Here is a 23343-nt window from a genome sequence, read left to right as displayed (position 1 = left end):
GGGAGAGAGAGTGAGAGAGGGCTGTAGAAACAGAGAATGAAAGCAAGTAACATGATACTATACCAGTGTGATACACACAATGCCTACTCTGTGCCTCACAATAGACCCCGATATCGCCACTTCCCTATTGAGTCCCAGGCGCACATAACAGATTTGCTTCAAAGCACCACTTTCACCTAAAACCAGAGGTGTGCAATCGAGTCGATTTCTCCCACCCTTGTGTCTGCCAACCCTGATGCTCTTTCACAGATCAGAGCGGGGAGAGATTCAAGTTCAAGTCCAGATACGTCTAACCCCCTTTACCTCCTTTTCCCCTCGTTTATTTTGATTCCAAACTCTGTCTGGAAAGGATAGGGGAGACATTGATTCAAACACAACCCAGACTCTTTCCCAAGGACACCCTTGTTCCCAACACCCACCACCAACCACGCACCAATGTCTCGAGGGGCAGGATGGGAAGGACAATGCAGTCTTTTGGGCACTCAGAATATATTCCAGTGTCTACTTTTGAGTCAGTGAGGCCTGGGTCTGTGAGGACTTCGGCCCTAAATTTGTGGTCCGAACTTGAGTTCCTGCAGCAGGCTTTGAGGTGGAGGTGGACCCTGTCCCTGATGCAGGGCCCGGGGCTGCAGGGGGCAGTTGGCTGCGTTGCACTTGAAGATGCCGAGGCAGGGCTGTGCGTATGGGCTGTTGGAGGGGATGTGACTGCTGGCCCGGGCGAAGCTGGTAGCCTCGGCGGTAGTGCAGTGATTGGGTACGTAGGAGCACTTGTGTGTACTGGACTTCAGGCATGATGAGCTTGAGGCAGAGCTCCTGGGCCTGGCTGGAGAAGCCACGGCTGAGATTCACCGGGAGGTCGTAGCCCACAATGTCAACCTTTCCACTGGGCTGCCAGGGCCGGAGATCCTTGTTTTTGATCTGCGCGGCTGATCGTAGAAGCGGCATCCGCCCACCGAAGCAGCTTTTCACCAGCCTCTCCTGGGCTTGTCGAAGAAGTTTCACCTCCCTTGCCACGCAAGCTGGACCCAGAGCGGACAGCTGGCGCCACAAGGAGGCGTTGAAGTGGTCGTAGAGACGCGCATCTAAAGAATTCCAGGCACGGATCTTTGCGGGAAGGCCTGGTGATAGGCTCCTCTTTGAGCTCGGCGTCCGCATGTTGAGTTTAACGTACAGGATGTCATCCAGGTCCCAAAAGAGGAGATGGCGAAGGAGAACCAGCGACTCATCAAAGTACTCGGCAATCATCACCAGGGAGAAAACTCTGTCCACCTCAGCCAGAAAGCCCCGTGCGTACGCCACATCTGTTGCTGGGCGGTCCTTGTCTCCGCCCAAATCGAAGGTCAAGGTGTTGCGTGCGTACATGGAGTCCTTCTCGTCGGGTCGGTAGTAGCGCCATGGCTCCTCTAAGAAAACCTCCAAGGAGCCATTGGGGACCCTCTTGAAGCTCTGGCAGTACTGGTTGTAGTAACTGAACAAGGATTCAAACATGGAGCCCGGCTCTCTCAGGATTGTGATATAAATCGTGTCGTTGGGCATCAGGCGCCGCGTCTCTGCCTTGTTGAAGCGCATGTGGCTGGTGACAATGTTCGGCGGCAGCGTGTGCGGGTGGACGAAGTGAGTAGTGAAGGAGCGCGGGTAGCAGAACTGGTGACCGCAGGCCTGCACGGGCAACGCCACCGTGAGGTTGTTGCGCTCTGCGAAGCGGAAAAGCAGGTTCTGCATGGTGGTGCTGGCCGTTTTGTGGGTCTTGAGGAAGGCCACATTGGTGTGCTTAGGTTTCAGGCCCGGGGCAGGGTGGGAACGGAGGGCAGGACAACCGAAGTGGAAGGCCTCCATGGTCCTGGAGAAAAAGAAAATGCATTCATTTATTTGAAACTCCATTAGCTCCAGAAAAAAAGGAGCAGCTACTCCAAATAATTTGGTGACATTAGAGACGGAATTGCACAGCCTCTAGACAGATAATGGAAGAGACTGAGGTGTAGGACAGGACAGAGGTACAACGGGGAAGTAGACATCAGTGTACATGTGGGGAATTGAAATAAGGAGACAGAGGAAAGAGGGCAGACGTAGGATAAAGCCACCAGAGGAAGGATCAGAGAGTTCAGAATAATTACTTGGTGTTTGTACTGCATATATGGCTGGGTGATAAATCGACATTATAATTTATTGACTTTCAGTGGACTCACTGTGTGATGATATGAACTTAATTTGTCATCCTTTTCAAAAACATTGACTTTTTGATCTGTGCCTTACATTTCTTTCCTTTCTCTTACTGTTGCAGTGTATGTATTGTTATTGCGAAATATATTTTTAACAGCATGATGATTTCATTTCCATACTAATACTAAGCATTTTTTGCACCTGCATTGTGATGTTAAAAAATGTAAAACAGGTCACTCTAGGGCCTAACATAAAACTTTATTCTTTGAATCTTATAGTTTCCAATTTGCATCCGGGGTATTGTTTTTAATACTCTGCAGTATTACAGCGTATTCACTGCAGACCGAACTGGAGTGTCAGATATCTAAAAGGTGTGAAAAGAAAAGAAGGGAGACGAAGGGCAGAGCAATAACGGAGACATTAAAGACGGGAATGTGGAAACGGTTTTATGAGCAAACCGTTAAGTTGAAAAGGGTTCGAGAACAGAATGCGGGGCTGTCAAAGATCTACGATCCCTCTGCTTTCATAATTGGTCCCTCGACCGCTTTGGCAGAGCATCTGCATTCAACGTCTTCATATCTATAACGAGCCAGTCCCGCTATTAATTTGACTTGAAAAGAAGAACGAAAAGACGGACGTCTTCATAGTAATTAGCACCATGTGAACTCATAAAGATATAGAGGGTGGGTAATGTATGGGTTTGCATAAGTGTGGGCGTGTGTCAATCACTCACCAGCTCAAGTGGCCCCCATGGTGCAGCAGGAGACTGACAGTGCTGATGGTGACTAAGACCAGAAATATCTTCTTCTGCAACATCTCGCTCTCTCTCCCGCTTCACGGGGCCTGCGGGAGGTAGTAAAGGTAGTAGTAAAAGGTAGAGCAGGAGAGAGCGAGAACGAGGGCAGGTGGAGGTGTAATGAGGAAGCGAAAATGATGATGAGGTGGAACAAGGAAAGTGGTCGACGGAGGAATTGGGGAAAACGAGAGCGGGGGGGGGGGGGGGGGGTTGAAAGGAAGCCAGAAACGAGGAAGGAAGAAAAAGGATAAAGGGAGAGCGAAACAGGAGGAAGAGACGAACACGGTGAGAAGGATTCACTCAGCAAATAATGGTCGGGGATCCATTAGCGGCAGAGGCTAGTGAGGCTTGGCTTTTGCCCCTCTGTAATAACACGGTGAATGATACCTTCATTACCTTCCACAGCTGTAAGAGTCACACTCACTGTTGGCTCAAACAGGACAGATGGCCTCCTACATTAGGTCCCGTCAGTAACGAGGGACATGTGTATGTACCCGCCAAAAAAACCCCGCCACGACAACAATGGAACCTGGGAAGGAGTCCAAGCCTCTCTCGACGGCATCTCACTTGCATGACAATGGCCGACGTCCCTCTCCTTGATTACACCGTCCCGTTGGCGTCCACACACACACACACGTGCCAGCGGTCAGGAAAAGGACAGCTCACGCTACGCAAAGCAGCGGCTTTTCACACCACGTATACTCCATTCGGCGGATGCGTTTATCCGAAACGCGGCGGAGGAGCGAGAGTGCATCGATTTTAAGCATGGGTGGCCCCGTGGCGGTGTTAGTGCCACCCACTCAAGTAAATGGGATCATTCAGGGGTTTTGTTGCACTGTTTTGCTAAAGGATTAAAAAGCGTTAAATCTGCCCAAACACATGGTGTTTTGATTGAGATTCATGCAGCCTCCGTTCAAAGAGCTGTAGCATTTATTTTCCTTCGGGCAGCATAATTATCATCATATTATTATAATCCGTCATTTTCTGATCAATCGATTTACCATTTGGTCTATTAAACCTCCCAGAGTCTAAGATGACGTTTTCAAACTGCTTGTTTTCTTCGACCAATCTCCCTACGCTGTGCTGTGCTCAAACTTTATGTGACGATAAAAATAACGTTTTCATTTTATAAAACAGAGATAAAACAGCAACTCCTCACATTTCAAGAAACTGGAACATTCAAATGTTTAGCATTCTTTCTGTTGTACAGTGACTAAATAGATGGCTGGAACCTCATTTCAGCACATTTTTGCATTTATGTTCTAAACTAACTGTCAAAAAACGCACAACAAAGAGTCACCCTGCTGTGCAGAACACAACGCTCATAAATCGGCATGAGATGGGACATCATTTCATGTGCAAAATAAACAACTGGTGAAGAAAAGATCCCCAGGTTCTGAATAAAAATCCAAATATGTTTCCCTATAGAATATTAATTGAGCATTCAGCGAAAATGTGACAGCTGACCTGATGAGTTTGGAGAAGATTAAGAGAGAAGAACGCAAGAACTGGCATTCCCTTTTTTTTTCTTCAATTCCATAAACAGCTGTGATTGTGTCGCTTCGGCGGTTGGACTCGGCACAAACACACATGTGCCGTCACACACAAATGCACAAAAACACTAAACCCACGCTGTTATAAAACAGGCACTAATGCTCTCACTGTAATTGATTGCACAGATTGTTGTCGACACTTTTTTTTAAATTTTTTTTTTTTAAAGTTAATCCTTTGTCCATGTCCTCTGCCCTACTCACGGCCCAGTAATCTGACCACAACTGCAGCTTAAATCTATACTTTTTTACTCTGTTTTCAGCGAAAGTCCGTTAAATTGATATCGTCCACAGTGATGAAAGACTGAGGGATACAAAGAAGCAGAATTTGCCTTCTATTTCTAGTAGAATCCATTCAATTGTTTTTACTTTATCCAAATTGTCCAAAACATAAAGATATTTTAATCATCTGCAATGACAAAACACATCAGCCAATCCTCACATTTGAGAAGCTTTGTTTGGTATTTTTGCTTGTTAAATCACTTAAATGATGAGTCAATCATCAGGGAAATAGCAATTGATGAATCTTTTAAGTGTTCTCATGTCATTCATTTGCAAACTGGAATCACCAGTGACGAGACATCGGCACAAGAAACAGGAAATTCAGAGTTATCCAAGAGGCAATACGACCAATTGTCCATCACATTTCAAATTGATTTAACTTCAGTGAATAGTTCACCCAGCAAGCCCTTGAAAAGTACAGTTTGCCTCTAAGTGCAGGGCTTAGTTCTTCTTCCAACGTTTCCTTTCAAATGCAGCCAAAATTGTTTCCCGCTACAAGTACACACAAGCTTTTAGGGCAGGGCTCTCAAACTCATTTTCACTCCGGGCCACATCAGCATCATGGTCGCCCACAAAGGGCCGGTTGTAAATGTAACAACTCGAAACATATTGTCAAATAACTCTCTGCATTCACAGTTTAAAGTAGTCTTCAATGTACTCACAATACATTTCCATGTCAAATGTACAGTAACCAGCCAAAGAGCTGCTTCTAACTGTTTAAGTATCTCATCATTTTGACTTTCTATTTCATAATTTTGACTTTCAATCTCATCTTTTTGACTTTCAATCTCATCATTTTGACTGTCAATCTCATCTTTTTGACTTTCAATCTCATCATTTTGACTGTCAATCTCAATCTCATAATTTTGACTTTCTATCTCATAATTTTGACTTTCTGTCTCATCTTTTTGACTTTCTATCTCATAACTTTGACTTTCTATCTCAGAATTATGACTTTCTAGTTATGACTTTCTATCTAATAACTTCGACTTTCTATCTCATAATTTCGCCTATGGGGATATTTTTATTATTATTCGTCTAACTTAAAAAAAATATAAATAAAAGATTTTTTTTTTTTTAACTTTTTCTTTTTTTTTGCTGGCAGATTCGCGGGCCACATAAAATGACGTAGCGGGCCGGATTTGGCCCGCGGGCCGGGAGTTTGAGACCCCTGTTTTAGAGACAAGATGCAGCACAAAACAACTCACAGCACTTTCAATGTTGGAAGAAGGTTCCTTCGTACTCTATAATAAATAAAAGGTTCTTTCTTAAAAACATGTTTCCTCTCCCCTTTACACTACTCCGGTTTTGTCTGAACACAGCCAGAGTAGTGGGAGATATTTGTGTTTTCCTCCCTTCAGTAGAAGCCATTATATCTCGTACAGCATGAAAAACGACCTCCAGTGACTTGAAAAGTGCCCGAGCTGGATAATCCATCGCATTAAACATGAAGTTTTAATGCGAGTCTGCGGGGCTCCCTGTTTTATTTCTTTTTTCGCCGCCCCCGAGTCGAGTGTTTTCATATCTGTGCCCTCGTCACGTCATCCTCTCCTTATTGTTCATCACCCGACACGGACCTCGGAGACTTTATTGCCAGATCCCTTTGTATGCGAGGGATGCAGCAGTTTGGATTTTATAAACAGCAAAGAAAGCCCTAAAGGTGGGTTCAGACTGGAGAGAGTATGAGAGGTGGCGTGATCGTGAACAAACAAAAGGGAAATTCACTCTAGCTGGGCCACAATCTGTGTGAGAATTGGGCCCGTACAGAAGATGTAGGACTCTAATCGAAGAAACTGATGGTTTTAAACACGGGAAAAATACCTGAAACTACTGCAGAGTAACGTGTTCTGAGATTAGTGATGACTGTAAGCTTTTCCACGGAAGACAAAAGGCCGACGTTATCGGATGTTTGTGTTTTTTTTGTCCAGTTAAAGGTATTAAAGAGTCTGCAATCAAGCTAGCAGCTCGATAGCGAGGCTGACGTGGAGCAGTTATAAGGTTTACCATCTTAGTTTAGCATGTTAGCATGCTAACGTTTGCTAATTAACAAAACACAAAGTATAACTGAGACTGACGGTGATGTTATTAGTTTTACAGGTATTGAAGTCATTGTAATTGTGTGCTGATGGTGGTGCTAGAGGAAAGATCTGAGCATCTCCACAAAGTTGTTAGGATTCATCCTCTGGGAACCATGAAAGTCAATACAAAAACGTTGAGCCAATCCATCGAGTACATGCTAACGAAGAACTGAAAAAATGCATGAGTCAGCAAACTGATTCGTTTTATTGCCTTTATTGCTTCAACCTGATCTTCACGGGAAGTATATGAATAGCAAGACATGACGTTTTAGGCTTTTCACGTCACGTTTAATGCCACAGTGTTACCGTTAAACGGTCAAAGTTAGGTTCCAGAAAAACATCATGGTTGGGCTTAAAATACGTAAACATAACAGGAAAACACGTCACAAACGTAGCTAACGTAACTTCTAAACAACAACAGCACTTTGAGGCTATAGACTACTTTTCCTCATCAATGAAGGACCATTACCAACATTGTGAATGCTCTTATTTTTATTTTATTATTATCATTATTGGTGAGTACAACTAAATAATCCACGGATATGATGGCTAAATCTATTTGAAAAAAAAAGACCCACATTGTAATAAAACGTCCGTCCTCTCATTAAAAACACTTGCATGAAGCGGAACAGGATGAACTTTTTACTACAGTCCTAAGAAATGTCACCTTCTCCGGGTCGCTCAATTACATTTAGTCACACCGGCATTCTCGGCTCGAGGTTCGGTCCCCATCTGCATCGGAAAATGTCACCGTGATACCTGCTCGGAACGAGGCATGAATGAAACGAAGCAGTGATTCGGAGAGAGAGTGGTGGGATGCAGTAAAATGAAGCCATGCAGGGGGCTGTTTCTTGTGGTAAGAGGAGCTGGTTGGTAGCCCTGAGTGTGTGTGTGTGTGTGTGTGTGTGTGTGTGTGTGTGTGTGTGTGTGTGTGTGTGTGTGAGGACGGAGGTAGATCATGTGTCACAGAGAGTTAATAAGAAAGGGATTCAAGTGGCTTTCAGCAGACAGGCTCGGCCTCTCCTCTCTTCATCCACCCTCATTCATCTGCTGCCATCGTCTCCTCCTTCCCCACCAACAATATGGCCTCTTTAATTAAAAAGTGCTGATTAGGTTTCTCTTACGATACGATATGAAACGCAGCGAGAAGACACCTGATCCCCCCCCCCTCCCCGTTAGCGGACAACGATTCAGACAAAGGAGATGGACAGGAGGAAAGATAGCTCATCTTATTTGTGTATTGATTAAATGATTAAATGAGGGGATGATCCTCGAGGAGGTGTGTGTGTTGTGAAGGATTTCGACACACGAGGTGAAGGTAAAGAAGCGAGATCTAATCCTTTAACGCGCCTCTCAAGAGTGGATTATCCGTGTTACAAGCGCATTAACTGGTTTATTCTTGAATGTCTTAGACTTCGAGTTAAAAGGTTATAGGAGGCAAAATGTCGTCGCTCCTATGGTTACCGACATAGTGTAGGATGATGATTAAAACCGAGGCAGAGCTCATCTGCATCTAAGAGTTTAAGACCAAAACAACACTGGATTTTTGAGGCTGATATCAATATTTGAGAATACGAAAGATCCGATATTTGTTTCGTTAATGCCAAAGCACTGGATCTATATTTGTGTGACTGTGTGTGGCTTCGTCTGCTTGCAAACACAACGCGAATTCAGATGGAGGATGTGTGAAGGAATTGTTCTCACACCTCCCTTAAATTCTCCCCGCAGGTGATTCAAACTTTATTTCCTGTCTGCACTTATTTTCCTTCTGTCTCGATCTCCCTGTCAGTTTGCCTCCATCTCTCCCAGAGGTCTTCTTACGTCTCTGCTGCTGCCGCCGTGTGAAAAAGTGGCATCTCCCAAATGTCTGGTGTTGCGAATCAATGGGAGAAGTTTTGAAAGAGTTTAGTCTCCTGCCAAGTTTGAACTCCGGGCGAGTGTCACAGTGGCTCTGCAGCAAGACAGCAGCGAGACAAACAAATGGAGAAGTACAATTCAAAGACATGTAATACACAAAACAATGGAGAGAAACCCGGCATGCGCTACATGATGCAGGAACAAAAATAACAACTCCAGTCCTTGCACAAACACATGCTCACCACACACACACCTACTCCCCCTAGACACACACACACACACACACAGATATAGGAACCTAATGAGCGTATATGATGGTAGCTTCATGCTCAGTCCTCCGGGGGCAACAGCAGCTGCTTCGCTCGCTGGTCCTGTCATCTGCAACTGATCCCATGTGATAACCTCTGACCTCTCCTAAGGGGCTTTTATACCCCAAATCATCTCAAAGTGAAAGTATATTCCCATCTTTGTGATCGTACGGTGTATTCTTGTGCCTCCAAACGAGCCAACATACCAAGCATGTGCATGATAGCTTATGCACATATGTCAGCTTGTCCCCCATTTTCCCTCTTAAACACACACACACACACACACACACACACTCACTCAGACCTGAGGGTAAATTAGCATTAGCGCTGCCCGAAAACCGCAATGTGGAAGATGCTAGTTTCTGTGAATCTGGGGTAACAGGCTGTGTAAGCTAACAAAAGCAAAAATATGCTCACATTTCCAATATTAACAGTGAGAAGCCTGCGTTAAAGGGTCAGTCCACACAAACTACTACTACCTCTGGTGGTAGTTGGCCATACAGATGGATTTGTTTTTTCCAGCTTTGCAAACTATTGGCTGTAGTTGGTTTGTGTACAACGCACAGAGCTGACCGTAAACAGGAAAACCCCTTTTGAGACGCATATTCCGAATGTGCTGTATACATATCCAAACAATGCTCCTATAACCTGAATATAGCATATCCCACATGTCTTCATCGGAAGATTCCCCACAGAATATCCCAACTGAATATGATGTTGAGCCATATCAAATTCACAATATTGCGCATGTGAAACCCACCTCAGAACCCAAGCAAACAAGCTGTCTCTGTACACCCACGTCCCGTATGAATCCAAATGAAAAGGCTCTGCCAGACCTTCGTGGCTGGACACGGTGAAGCGAGAGGTGCGTTTTAAAGCCCTGCGTGGTGGCAATCGAGCACCCGTCCTGCTGACAAAGTCCTTGAGCAAGACACTGGATCCCTCTCAGGTCGAGGGCCGCTGCCCCCGAGCAGCCCGGGAAATGTTCCACCCGGCAGGGATCAATAGGTCTACCATCTGATTATTGCTATGCACAAGGTGCACGTGACTCTGGTTTGACTTTGTTTGAAAGGCGTAGAATTGAGGCGACCTCGTTGGAGAAAAACATATAAAGAAGTCGCAAAAATGTACAGGCGGTGGAGTCGACGCTGTGCTGGTAACAGCTGCAGTCCTATGCAGAAATGTAACATCTGCAGCTGCCAATGTGTCACAGCTCAAGGACAAAGACTTTCTTAACGACTTGAGGGTTTACTCAAGAGTGGGACAGCCAAATGCTGAGACTTTGTTCTGAACGATGAAACACATGGTGGAGAGTTACCGTATGAGGGGTGTGTTTGGGGAGCGGGAATTTAAAATAAGACTGTTTTTAAGTTTTAAGAAATCCTCAAAGGCTGTTCTGGGCGATCTTAGAAATCTGTTCCTTTTCCAGGAAGTGCTGTTTGCTTACATCTGAGGCTTTATCTCCGAAATCCTCAATCTGAGATATGAGGCTTGAAATTATTTTCCACAGTTGTGCCTCCTCGCCCGCCCCTCAGCTGCTCCGACCTTCCATTTATTTTTATGCCATTTGGCGAAGCCAGACATCCCCAAGAGCAGAGATGTATTAAAAATGTATTTCATACTCGGGGTTCGATGGGTACATGAAGGCAATATCGGGAAGTAATGCCGTCCACGGCCAACAACATAGAGGTAGCAGCATAAATGGAGTCGGTGCAGTGTTGAGTGTATCCCAGAGTTAAGAGCCCTGAAAGCCTGTTTTTCAGCGTTCTATGAACACACTGTTGTGTTTAGTGAGTGTTTAGTGAGATACTTACAGAGTATTTAAGACTTTCTTTTAAAGTGCTATAAAGAGAAGTTTCTCATATGACTTGTCATCCAATCACATATAGATGCAAGTGTTTGTAACAACTGCTTGAAAAGGCAGCGTCCGCATTCATTTCAAAGAGACGTCTCTGACAGAAACAAGCAGAGTTGCTCCAGCGAAAAACATTGAACCACATCATCTGGCAACGCGCCGCGTTGCCCAGTGACATAAGTGTACTAAAGTAGATTATTTTGTAACGTGATCGCATTTTTCCTAGGGGTGGGAATCGCCAGAGATCTCGCGATACGATATTATCGCGATACTTCGATATTATCGCGATAATATGCGATATTTAAAACTGAAGAGAGAGGAAAGCCTGAGCAAATACTACTCATAAAAAGAATAATAATAACCTTCCATGAAGCAGCGTACTTTATTTAGAATTTTATGAAATCACTAGATTTATTCTACTTGTCATCCTTGTCTTTGCCTCTTTGAACAGTGAACACAAAAATAGTGCCATTAGCATTCAATGTGCTTCAAAACTCTGTACGATGCTTTTTTTTTTCTCCATCTCTGCAGCACAAAGCAGCTTCCTGATCTTAAACTGCATTATGAATTTTGCTACGTGGTCCAGTTTGTTGTTCCTCATGTGACGACCCCTCCCTTCCACTCGGGGTCTGTGTCCTGTTTGCTGTCTTTCTGTCTTTCAGGATGATAATCGGCATATTTTTGTAGGAGCCTTGAGCCGAAGAACATCACAGCTTCCTGCGCAAAGATTCTTTCTCTTATCGCTTTCTCCCCACAGTCTCCCTCCAGTCCTCGTTACTTTAATCTGAACTGCACCTCACTGACTCCCCCTCCATCTCTCTATCTTCCAGCTCTTTATCTTTACAGTAAAGATAGTCCGGGCTCTCTGGTCAGTGTCCCTATGGTGCTTTTTAAGCATCTGCCCCACCCTGTTCCTGGACCTGTTAGAGACGTAGCGAGAGAAGCAATGAGCGTATGTCTGCACTCGAACATGCATGTTGTCTTTGCACGCATGTGTGTGTGTGTTTGTGCTGCCCGAGAGTGCGTCTGGATCATTACTTGTCTGCAGGGTAGACTCCCTGCGGACCCACAGATACAGGCTTTGTCTCGCCCTAAATGACCCCCCAGAGAGAGGGGGAGAACAGGGGGAGAGAACGGGGTAAGGGAAGGCCAGGGTGGGCGGAGGATGAGAGGTCCAGAACTGAGGGAAAGATGGGATTTGACAAAAGACAAGCAGAGAACGTGGAAAGAGAATATGAAAGAGGCCTGGGAGTGATTGAGCGGGCAGAATCAACATCTGGCATTGTACCGGTGTGCTTATTGATGAATCCTTTTAGATCATTTCTTACCGGCAAGCGCCTTAAGCCAAATCCAGGGAGAACACGGAGGAAGAGACGGAAAACATCAGCGAGACGATGTTCCCTTTGGCGAAGTCAAATGACAAGAACATCTTCTGTTCTTTCTCTTTGCATATAAAACACACTCATCCTGCAGCTTAATACAGCTGTAGCCACGGCTTAACACGGGGATGTACTGTGTTTTGCATCAACAACATTTTTTCGCGATTATGTCTGAAGATTACAGCGGCTGAAGGAAAACTAGTCACTGCTCTAAAAGAATGATAACGACAGACTACAGCTGCCAGTGCGCTTCAACTGTCGCACACGTGTTTGTTTCTCCTGTTACAGAAACGTAATTGTGAGTTTTTCACAACGCCCCCCGTGCCGCCGCTCTGCGCTTACGCTCGCCGCCAATTACTAGAGCAGAGCCGAGGGAGCTGAGCCATCCAGCAGGTTGGTTTGGACCACAGCCTGTTCTGTGTCGTTTCATTGGATGGCAGTTTATTCTGCAGCAGTTGTTTTTTTTTACCCTTCCCGCTAAAGATAAAAGAGAAGGCCTCACTTCATCAGCATGCCAAATGAGCAAGATTAATTCATCTCATCAACCCAGCTTCTCGAAGATTTACTGTATGTTTTTTAGTAAACTCTTTAACAAAAAAACACCACGAGTAACTCAACCCGGAGAGCCAGCAACGGAGCAGAAAACGAAACGAGCTGCCTGCGCGCAGCAATTAAGCAGAGATGCTGTCACGATTGGAGACAGAGGAAACATTAAAAGCTCCTCAGCACCACAGTGGAATACGAACAAGCTCGTATGAAAACGCGTGTCGGCTTTCATCAGCGAGATGCAAATGCTCCCGAGGTGGACAGACGGACAGGGTGGTCTGCGGTGATTGGTATTAAAAGACCCACACAGTGGCTGCAGAGGCACGTGAGCCGGGGGGACGAGGCTGGTGCTTGATCGGTGCACTAATCACCCCATCATTAATGTGGTCAAATAAAACCTACCACAGCTGGCCTGCCCATGTGCACATACATAGACATACAGTGCGTACAAATGACACACAAAAAGCAAGAAAGGCATTCTTATTGCACGCAAAATTACCTACGAATTGTCGTGTCATTCGTGCGCAATCTGAAATCTCTGCTCATTTCAGCCCTCTTCTCTGTGTGAAGCTCTCGCTATTACGTTTTTTAAGGTCTTCATTATAACCAAAAGTGGAAAGCCATCTTTCTCTGGGCCCTTCACTGAGAAAGGATTTCTTTATTACAGATAGTTAGCACATAAGTGCGAACCCCCTCTGAAGTAGCAGAATAAAACTTCAGACAGTTCGAACACAGGATTAGAAGCTGCTGTGAATAAACCCCTCTGATGCTGCTGAAGGTTCAGCAGCATCAGTAAAATTACTCAAAACACTTTTTTCTTAAATGACATGTTTGCGTCACCTGAGGTCCTCCCCCAGCATCTGGACGGCTCTCCAGATGTTGGGGCCTTGGGTACTTAATGACACTATTTCCTCACTATGCCCCTGGATCTCATTGCAGTGTACGCTTGATAGCAGCAGTAAAGGTTAAGACGTTAAATACATGTACAACTGTAAATGCATTCTTATTTTAGATGATCACATTCATGCAGTTAGGATATTCACACTGGGACAACCACAAGGTGAATGAAACCAATAAACCGGGAACATTTGCAACCACAACATAGGCTAATGAGCCGATAAGCCCCCACGCGAGCGGCAATAAGCAAGATCAATTCACACTCGATCAATGTAACATCGCTCGGATTGTGGAAATCCTGCAAGCAATTAGATGGTGCTCGAGAAGGCGGCGTCCTCGTTCGTACCCAATTATGATTGGGCCAAATGGGCTTAATTGGTTGTCTGGTTTGTTGATTATCGTCGAGGCAAGTGAATCACACCGCTTATCATACCGATAGAAGAGACGACCTTTGTTAATTCTGGGTGAGTCTGCAGGGTGATGATTGGGAAATTAAAAAGCCATGATATTGTGGTCGGTGTTTGGGGATAACTTCCGGAGTGATTGGTGAGAGGAACAGGCAGGATGTCCAGTTCTGATCAGACTTGGCAAATTGAGGTTTTTGATGGTGAAAATTCACCAAAGACAAAACATTTCACTTGGATAATACTCAAATAATTGGATGAGCTTTCTGACTCTAAATTAAACTTTGTGGCTGGTGGAGCATCGCATGTGCACCCTGTATTGGCCGCTCGCCACTGACAAAGTGACCCTTTGCTGTAAATACGACAGGCAAGATGTCTTCATGTGAATATGTCACTTACACCCATGTGGCTGTACTGGTGTTTAGCGTAGCAGACAGATGAAAGGTTACCACGAGACTGGACTATAGGAGCTTCTCATTCTGGTATCAGATCGGAATGGGGAACGATGGATTCCAAATCCCGGATTCTTCACAGAGTGTCAGTCCTGCTTTGTGTCGGGGCGAAGCCTCCCGATAGCCGACCGCTCTTAACCGAGAGCCGGGGTCTGAATAATTCACCACAGTGGAAAAATAAACACGCTGTTCTCACAACTTCTCCCCATTCTGAAAATGTCAAAAGCAGATGGCACGCTGCCTGCGGCAAAACCTTTGGCTAGAGCGGAGAGAGAGGCGAGAATGGGCAGATCATAACAAAGGAAAGGACGGCAAGATAAAAAAAATAGTCTTTGCTTCTATTTACAGTTTTTGGATCATGCTGGAGGTGATAGTGTATGTGTTATTGTATCACTGCATCACTGAAGACAGGGAATAGGACAGGGATGGAGGCACAAAAAGCAGGTGGAAAAACAGAGATATTCACAGACGAACACAGATAGAGGGAAGAGAGAGAAAATGTGTTGAACTGCGAGAAAATAGGTCGTTGAAAGTTGCATACACACCAGATGTTAAACAAATATGCCAGTCCACATGGTTTACTTTCTCTTGTCTGTTTCAGAACAAATACGCCTACTGCTGTGACGGGTGCTCTCGTGTCTATCTGTTCATTACCATGGTTACGTCTTCTACATTTAAGTTGAAGTAATTCGCTCGCCTCCCTCAGCGACTGCACAAATGTGGAAGTTGTGTAATGTAACTCAGTGAGGTTCAAATAAAACCATGTTGCTCAGACCATGACCACGGGGAAAAGTAATTGCAAAAATATTTAAATTGCTTTGCTTTCCTGTCATCTTGTACTTCAATTAATTGCCAGCTCATCCCTACTTGGCATGGCAGGCTTTACATTTCTTCCCATGGTAAAGTGGCGCACATGTCGTTCTCCGTACGTTAGAGAAGATGGCGGTTTCTTTTTACGCGCACCCAAAAAAACAGTGTTTCTCTGCTGTAACGTGAGCTGCAAACATTAGCTTATCTGACTAACTATCTCATTAGCGTGAAACAAAAACAAGTTAGCCGGACAGCGTTTTCAACCAACTCCCATGTTAGCCTAATCGACAAATTCATACATCCTAAACAGCAAATTTATTCTTAAATATGTCAAATTAGGAAACTCTAACATTACCTCATTTGAAAATTGATACATAAACTTAAACAGCAAACCCATACGTTAGCTTACTTAGAAACTGCATAACGTTAGCTTAATGGTCGAACGTTAGCTAGCTAGAGTAGCAGTGACAGAAATCATTTCAGCCCACAGATTCGGTGGTCACCAGCTAAAAAAATGTAAATAGCACAATCTATTCTGGATTTATTTGATCATGTTGGGTGGAAAATTGACATTTGTGAGATTACCAAATATAACTTTGACGACAAAAAAACGATTTGATTTCCCCCCTAAAGTTTGCACAATGTGACCAAATCACAGAGTAATGGGGTTAGACGTGTACTTACAGGTTACAGGAAAATTCTGGTTAATTTGGCCGAAGTTTTGTATATTTTTACAGTTTTATCCATCATTTCTATTTTTTAACAAAGTCTGCTGGGGCAAAAATCATGAGTGGTCAGATAATCAATCAGGCTGAATATGAGACAAATCTCCTATTCAAACTAAACTAAACAATGCTAGTTTGATCATCTTGTTTCTTTTCCTGAAGTGGTGTGAGGCAGTGAATCATTCTTTAAGGATATGGTTTTTAGGTGACATAAGTTATGCATTAGCTCCAATGAGTGCCCTCCCAAGTGCAACCGTGTGTTTCAGTGTGTGTACCTGTGTCTCGTGCTGTTATAGGACGCAGCCAGGCTCGCTGTAATGGCCCGATAACAGAGACCCTCCGGCCAGAAAAAAGGATTAATTAAGGGGCCAGACTGGAACCCCCGGGGGAGGGCGCCCTGTGCACCTCCCCTCTGCCAAACACACAGACACAGGTGTGAATAAATAAAGCGCATGTGCACATGCATAGCCTCATAAACGTACACACAGGTACACACACAGTATGCGGGTTCAAAACATTCCTGTCTGTCCCGGCGGGTTTAAATCCTTCTCTAACATAGCTGGCAGCGTTTGTACGACTCCAGAGGAAACACCTTTAGCACTTAATGGAGGCTTTTTACTCGCCTGCCTGGGCAGCTCAGCACACTCATTAAGTTCCTCTCGTTTATTAGACCAAACGTATCGTTTCAGGATGAAAAAGCGTGCGGGGCAAACCGAGGAAGATAAATCAAAAAAGGAAACGGGAGAAGAATGTAATTCACCAGCCTGAGTCAATTGTGTTTGTGCAGCCCTTTTATCATAGTCAGTCTTCAACGGAGTGTAAAAAAGAAAAGGATTCAGGTATCTTAACATAAGCTATTCTGGTGTATTGATTTAAAGTAAAATAAACAACACAAAGGTTTTGAGGTAAAATCCTCTGAGCAAACCTTATTCCCTTTCAAATAAATCAGCTTTCTGAAACCATGAGAAATGAGGCGTAAAAATGGACGTGTCTGTATTTATGGGAAAATGAATCAAAAGATTACAATGTCCAATAAAAAAACAGCAATTCATTTGTCAGCACTGTTCAGCCCTTGAAGGTCACCCATATTAATCCCCGTCCAAGCGATTCAGCGTTCACCTTGTCGGCTATCGAATAAGAAGTGATATGACGTGTTGCAATAAAAGAGGAAGCTCAATTTGAAGACAGCCATAAAGCTACAGTTCCTTATCATACACTGCACTTCTTTTTCAAAGGCAGCGGTGTCGTGCATTTTGTCGACCTCAAATCTTCCTGATGAAGCCCTTCGCTGGACACAGGCGCTGAAAAGTGATATTCACTTCGGAGTATCTGGTGTCTGGGTTATTTTGCGCGACGGATTCTATAGATAACGTATCGAGTGGCTCGCTGACGCAGAGCCTTGGAGTTGCGAGCCGACACAGTGTGTGCTCACCGGCCCGGTCTCATTTCTTCTCCTGGATGAAGCTTTGTGTGATGTGGCTTTCTATGCCGTTATGAACCTATACGTCTTTCTCTTCTCAGAAGGGTTTGTGTTTCCTCAAGCTTCATGGGAACAGCAGCAGTATAAGAGGGCAACGCCGAACGTACATACAACACCCTGACCTTTCCAATCAACTGTGATCCACACCGGGATCCGCCAACTGTACGTGTCCTTGTTTCACTTCAGGGTTCAGGCGGGAGAAAGTCAGAAAAACCGAAAAAACAATGAACATGAAATCTGGTATAACTTCACGCCAGTAATTCACTCTGATCCCATTTAAAACAATAATCGTATTATGTCAACAGTTATGTCAAAATAATGGGATTATCTAAATCAGAATAAGTGTTATGATCATAGATTTGGATGGCACAAATGGCAACATTGGTACTCAATCAATCTCACGATACAAGGTCCATTTAGTAGCTCTTCCGGAGCTTTCGATCATATCACATGCTCTTCCTAGCCCGCCCAGTTCAAATGTCCATTCTCAGTGAGCACTTTGAATCTGCTACTGAAGATTACGTGGTGTGATTGAAAGCTCCAGAACATCTACTGAATGGACCTCGCCAGGAGATTCCAAATTTCAAGAAAAAAAAAGTTAAACCACAGTCTTCATTAGTGTTTTTCTATATAACTGCTTGAGTGTATTTGGGTGTATTTATTTGCCCTGAGTCTTACCTTTCAGGCTACATACAGGCTGCCTACCTTAGTGCTGGATGTTTTTGGGGCAGCGCAGTATGCAGCCTGAAAGAAAAATCAGCTGAAAGTACTCCAGGTTGAAAAAAGGTTTCTGTGATTTCACTTTTTTTTTTTACAGTAAATATTGTCCTAAAAAGATGCTTGAACTGAACCCCAGTCAAAAATAAGACAAAGAAAGCAAGATTTCAGATTTACTACATGTATGTAGGCTTTGGTTTCTCAAAACACTGAAGGTCAGATAATCACAGTCCTAAAATAATCCCGGTCAAGTTCTGAATTTTGTCCGTTCCCCAGGGACGACTCACACAGAGAAGTTTCAGCAACAACCAAACTGAGATGCTCTAAGTCATAATAATAAATAACGCATTCCGTGTTGTGTGCCGAACAGCAGGGCCGTCCAGATACAGGGTTTTGCTCCCATAATCTTCCGGCATCTGGCTGTCGGACATCTACAAGTAGACGAAAACCTTCACGCCAAGGGCAGCTCCCTGGAGCCGGGCCCAGACCCCGACAAAACCCTCGTCCATCTGTCTCCATCTGGCGCCGGCGGCCGCAGTCAGAACCGCGGCTGACAGGTGCCACGATAAAAGCCTTTTTAAATATTTTGACCTGGGATAAAGAGCACTTCAGACTCAATTTCTCATCATTTGAGAAAGATTTTTGAAGCCTCCACGTGAACATTTGAGAACGTGTCTTCCTCTCATTCAGCTGGGGGGGTTGACTCTCTCTAGGGGCCATGTGACTCAATAATAAGCGACAGCGAGTGGGGGGTGAGAGGTCATTTTGAACTTCACACACTCCCTCTAATCTCACCTCGAATCTGAAATACGGTAGCATTTTCGTGTGTGCACGCACGGGCGCGCCTGCACATCAAAATCGATTTGGTCCCAAGCCACGAGGCAAAAAAAAAAAAAGCACCTTTGCACTAATGCATCAAAGTGGCTGAAAGTTGGCCGGTGTTCAATGTTTTGTTTGTGTGTGTGTGTGTGTGTGTGCTTCTGCAAAGAGGGCCGGCATTAACCCAACAGGGGGATGAAGTGGCGAAATGGTGTGTGTGGATGTGTGTTTTTTGCCAGGGCCAGCCAGGGTCAAACCAAGAGGTTTGTTAACATGCACCATTAATCTTGCTTGGGCTCACATCCACACGTTGCAAGATAAATGGAAACACTAACACACACACACACACACGTTCCCTCAGTTCTCTGCGGCGAGCTGAGATGCCCACAAGTACATTTTTAAGCTCTCTAATCACTCGGGTCCATCTTAAACACCAGTCCTGAACCTCCACTACGCTACCCGTCTGTGCCGAGAAGAAAGACGACGTTTCTCTTCTCTGCGCTCCCCCTCTGTGAGATGTTCTGCTTGCTGGTGTTTGTTGTTGTTTTTTTCATGTGTGCACATTCTCACGAGACCCTGAGACCCTCGCTGCTTTACCGTTCCTTTAAAGCTTTACTGCTGCTGTTGCGTTTCTTTTTTTTCTGCTCCCCTTATTCTCCCCAAACCACCATCAGGAGGGCTTTTCTTCTCAAGACCTCGTAATAGCGACATCTTAGTGGGCTCACTGCGTTAAATAAAGTTTAAATAACGCTTCAAGGTGAATTAAATGACTCTGGATCTGATTCAACTGAAAATTACGACTTTATCCTGTAAAAAAAAGATCTGCTCTTTTGCGCTGTGCAGCAAAGCAGCCACCGAGCTGTAGATCACAGTCCACATTGTACAAATAAACTCCTTTCACAGCTCCGGCCTTTAAAGGGCGCCCGTGGTCTCAGAAGACTCTTCTGATGAGGTTTAACACACCGATGCGCTGAGTCTTAGTCAGCACTTTATCATATTGGCTTTCTTTCCAGACACTTCGTGTGCGCGTGTGTGTAGTGTGTGTTTATCAGAGGTGTGTCACTGTTCTAACCCCCCCTCCCTTTCTCTCCATTGTTATGGAGTGGTCTCGTGTGACGTCACAGTTTAGCTGTCGGCCATGTTGGAGTACACACAAAGCCACTGGCATGCACGGCTGAGTCGCATAACCTATCGGTGGTGAACTTTTGTGCTGTCTTTGGTTGTGGCAGCAGAGCTGATAGACAAGAAATCATTCTTTCGTTTGCCAGCGGTCATTACACATCAAGGAAATGACACGAAGGAACTATCCAAGCGACGTCGCGAGAAATGTCTGTCACGCATCTCTCGAGATATAAAGGAATGGAATTTGGCGTACACTCGAGTATGTGCGGATCACTTTATAAGTGGTCAGTGATTTTATTTGCAAATTCGTTTGTGAACAGTATTTAATAAAGGAAATATAAATTAAACTTGGACATGAGAAGGTTACCGAAGCTTCATCGGCCCGTGACATCAGTCGGTGCCAGAGACGTGTCGAGCGTGTACAACAGGCGAAACACAGAGATGCAGCCTCAGCTTTGCTTGATATGAGTTTAACGTCGGATCATGTATATATATATGTGTATATATATATATATATATGTGTGGGGGGGGATGAAGTTAGGAGTTAGTTGAAAGTGAATTCCTACACACACGCACACAATGACATGCACGTACAATGTAAACAAACACACGTGTCTGTTTGCGCTGAGTAAACATTGAATATTGCTAAATATCGGACCAGATCTGTATATATTTACCCTTCCAATGACGAGATGAGAATTCTCGACGACCGTTGCTTTGACGTCTCGGACCCATCCACTGACAAACTGATTATAAGCGTCGAGCCCTTTGTAGCACTCCAACTCGTCTTTTGTGTAAGGACTGGGGGTGTTCACGAGATACGTGTAGATGTTGGCGTAGTTTACCGATGGAAGATAAGTAGGATCGGAACTGAAACCATCTGCACTCATCGTATAGGGATCCAAGTTACCAATAACCTTCAATTTGGCCAGGTAGCGAACCTTTGATGCACTATCCAGTGATTCAAAGTATTGTATTTTCGCCGCACTTCCTTGTTTACGCGCCGCCATGTAGGATCTGTATGTACTCCAACATGGCCGACCGACCTCGTAACTAAGGAGATCGTGACGTCGGTGAGACCACTCCATTCCCTGCGATGCTATTCTCCAAACAGAGCACACATTCATCACTCGGTCTTGTGCCTTTCTTGCGGACATGCTGGGGAGGAAAGAAAAAAAGGAACCTTTTCAGGTCCGTGCTTGTAAATGACCTGCCGCAAAAAAAAGGGTTTATTAAGTCACCTCCCGTCCTTCTCCTAACCTACTTACTGAAGACACAGAGGAGGAGGAGGGACAGACACAAGGCGAGGTAGACGGACAGACAGACAGGACAGGAGCGGGAACAGAGCACATTTGTCTGTAGTCCGGCTTATTTGGTAAAACCAAAGAATAATTGGGGAGATATATCAGTGTGCCCATCGCCTGCAAAGAATGTATGAATGTGTGTGTGTGTGTGTGTGTGTGTGCCTCCTGCCGATTTGTCCACGAGAGAAAAGTGCCATCACAGCTTCCCCATCTCCCTGCTTGTTTTGTCCGACTGACAGTAGAAAGAAAATCTGATATATATTTCATTTATAGTGGCACAAAACAGAGAAGAAAGTCTTTCGCATTTGAGAAGCTGCAGAAATACTGATTTTCTTTTTTGTTCTGTTTAATAAAGGACTCTTTAGATGCACTTGTGATTTTTGTGCTCGATAAATTTCTTGTCCATTGTCAAATCTGTGCGTATCCTGAATATTTTACCAAACAAGCTTCTCTTCTCCCTGCATGGTGTTGTAGCTCTTCATTACCAATGCTGCCACATGCAGCCTGCCAGCTGCTTTGAATACAAACATGCATGACGTATTTGACCACAAATCGAATTGATGTTGTAACATCAAACAGGGCAGATGGGAAAAAAAACAAACTTCAGCCAACTTGCATCCAACACTAAACCAATCAACTAATGGATCAAATCTGCGTTATGGAAAATATTGAGTGCACATGCAACAATTGGGGCCACCTCATGCAGCAAAGCTCCAGATATAAATAGTTCGTCATTAATTGTTCCTCCAGGGTGCACAAAAAAAAGGAGTTCACGCTGATAACATTTGCTTTGATACTATTTGATACATTTAATTAATGTGCCGGCTAAATAAACGAGTGAACAGGCGAAATCAATCATTTCAGACAAGCCTCGGGCGCTCAAGGAGACAATCACGATACCCCCCCCCCCCCCCTCCATCTTCCATCACCATCCTCCTCAACACACACACACACACACCCCCGAAGCTTGTAACAGGACATAAACAAAACAATAAAATCTCCTCAAGAGGTCTCACACCGCGTAATGTGGGCCAGACCAGAATAGATTTTTCTTTGTGTGTGTGTGTTGGGGGGGGGGGCGTGCTGCGTGAGATCACTCCGCCGGCGGCGCATCTCCAAATGGCACACATGTCGGTGCCGCGAATGCATTCCCCTGAAGACAAAGTGTCATCCGCTTAGCCACGAATCCGCTTTTTATTACAAAACGGCGCGGCTGTTGGCGCGTAACAGTCCGCACCGGGGCGCGAGGAGGCAGAGAGCGGAGAACGGAGCGGAGCGCTGGCACAAACAGAAACACACGTAAACGAGTCTGAATGAAGCTGCCACACCGGCCCCGGTTTCCTTTTTTTAAATATAAACGGGACACCAGACACGTCCACTACTCGTCTACTGCGGGGATTAAAGGCGCCATGTAGGACAGGGATGCTGATGTTACAGAATGGGAACACACGGTCACCCACCTTTGTCATCCCGGAGCTGTGATGTGATGTGACGGTCGTGGCGGTGGATTTCTTCCCCCTGCTCGGGCTCCGTGTCCCGGCCAGCCGGCTGACTGCTGCCTGCCCCCGCTTTCCTCTCCTCCTCTTCTTCTTTATTCTTATTATTTGTTGTAGGAAAGCCTCCGGTCCTCCTCCTCCTCCTTGCCTACAGTTGGCTCTCCTTCATCTGTTTGGTGATTGTTCAGGTGTCGCAGTCAGCAGATCTGCTGTCTGTCTGTCATCAGAGGCTCCTCGCGACTCCTTTCCTCGTGCAACAAAACGGGAGTCGGTCTCTCTCTCTCTCTCTCCTTCTCTCTCGCTCCT

At 45.0% G+C, this 23343-nt stretch overlaps 1 protein-coding gene across 1 annotated transcript; it reads right to left on the bottom strand.

Moving 5' to 3' along the window:
- Window positions 1–501: 501 nt before the first annotated feature.
- On the bottom strand, window positions 502–23156 carry gal3st3 (galactose-3-O-sulfotransferase 3; the record flags this gene model as incomplete). The annotated part of the gene is made up of 3 exons (XM_079295209.1): window positions 23002–23156; window positions 2894–3003; window positions 502–1840 (listed from the first exon to the last, which is right to left on the bottom strand). The coding sequence occupies exons 2-3, from the start codon at window positions 2974–2976 to the stop codon at window positions 502–504; spliced, it is 1422 nt and encodes a 473-aa protein (XP_079151335.1). The 5' UTR covers window positions 2977–3003; window positions 23002–23156.
- Window positions 23157–23343: the final 187 nt, after the last annotated feature.

The sequence above is a fragment of the Melanostigma gelatinosum genome, assembly GCF_949748355.1.
Source record: "Melanostigma gelatinosum genome assembly, chromosome: 23".
In the NCBI taxonomy this organism is placed as follows: domain Eukaryota; kingdom Metazoa; phylum Chordata; class Actinopteri; order Perciformes; family Zoarcidae; genus Melanostigma; species Melanostigma gelatinosum.
This window is presented reverse-complemented; position numbering and strand designations above follow the sequence as displayed.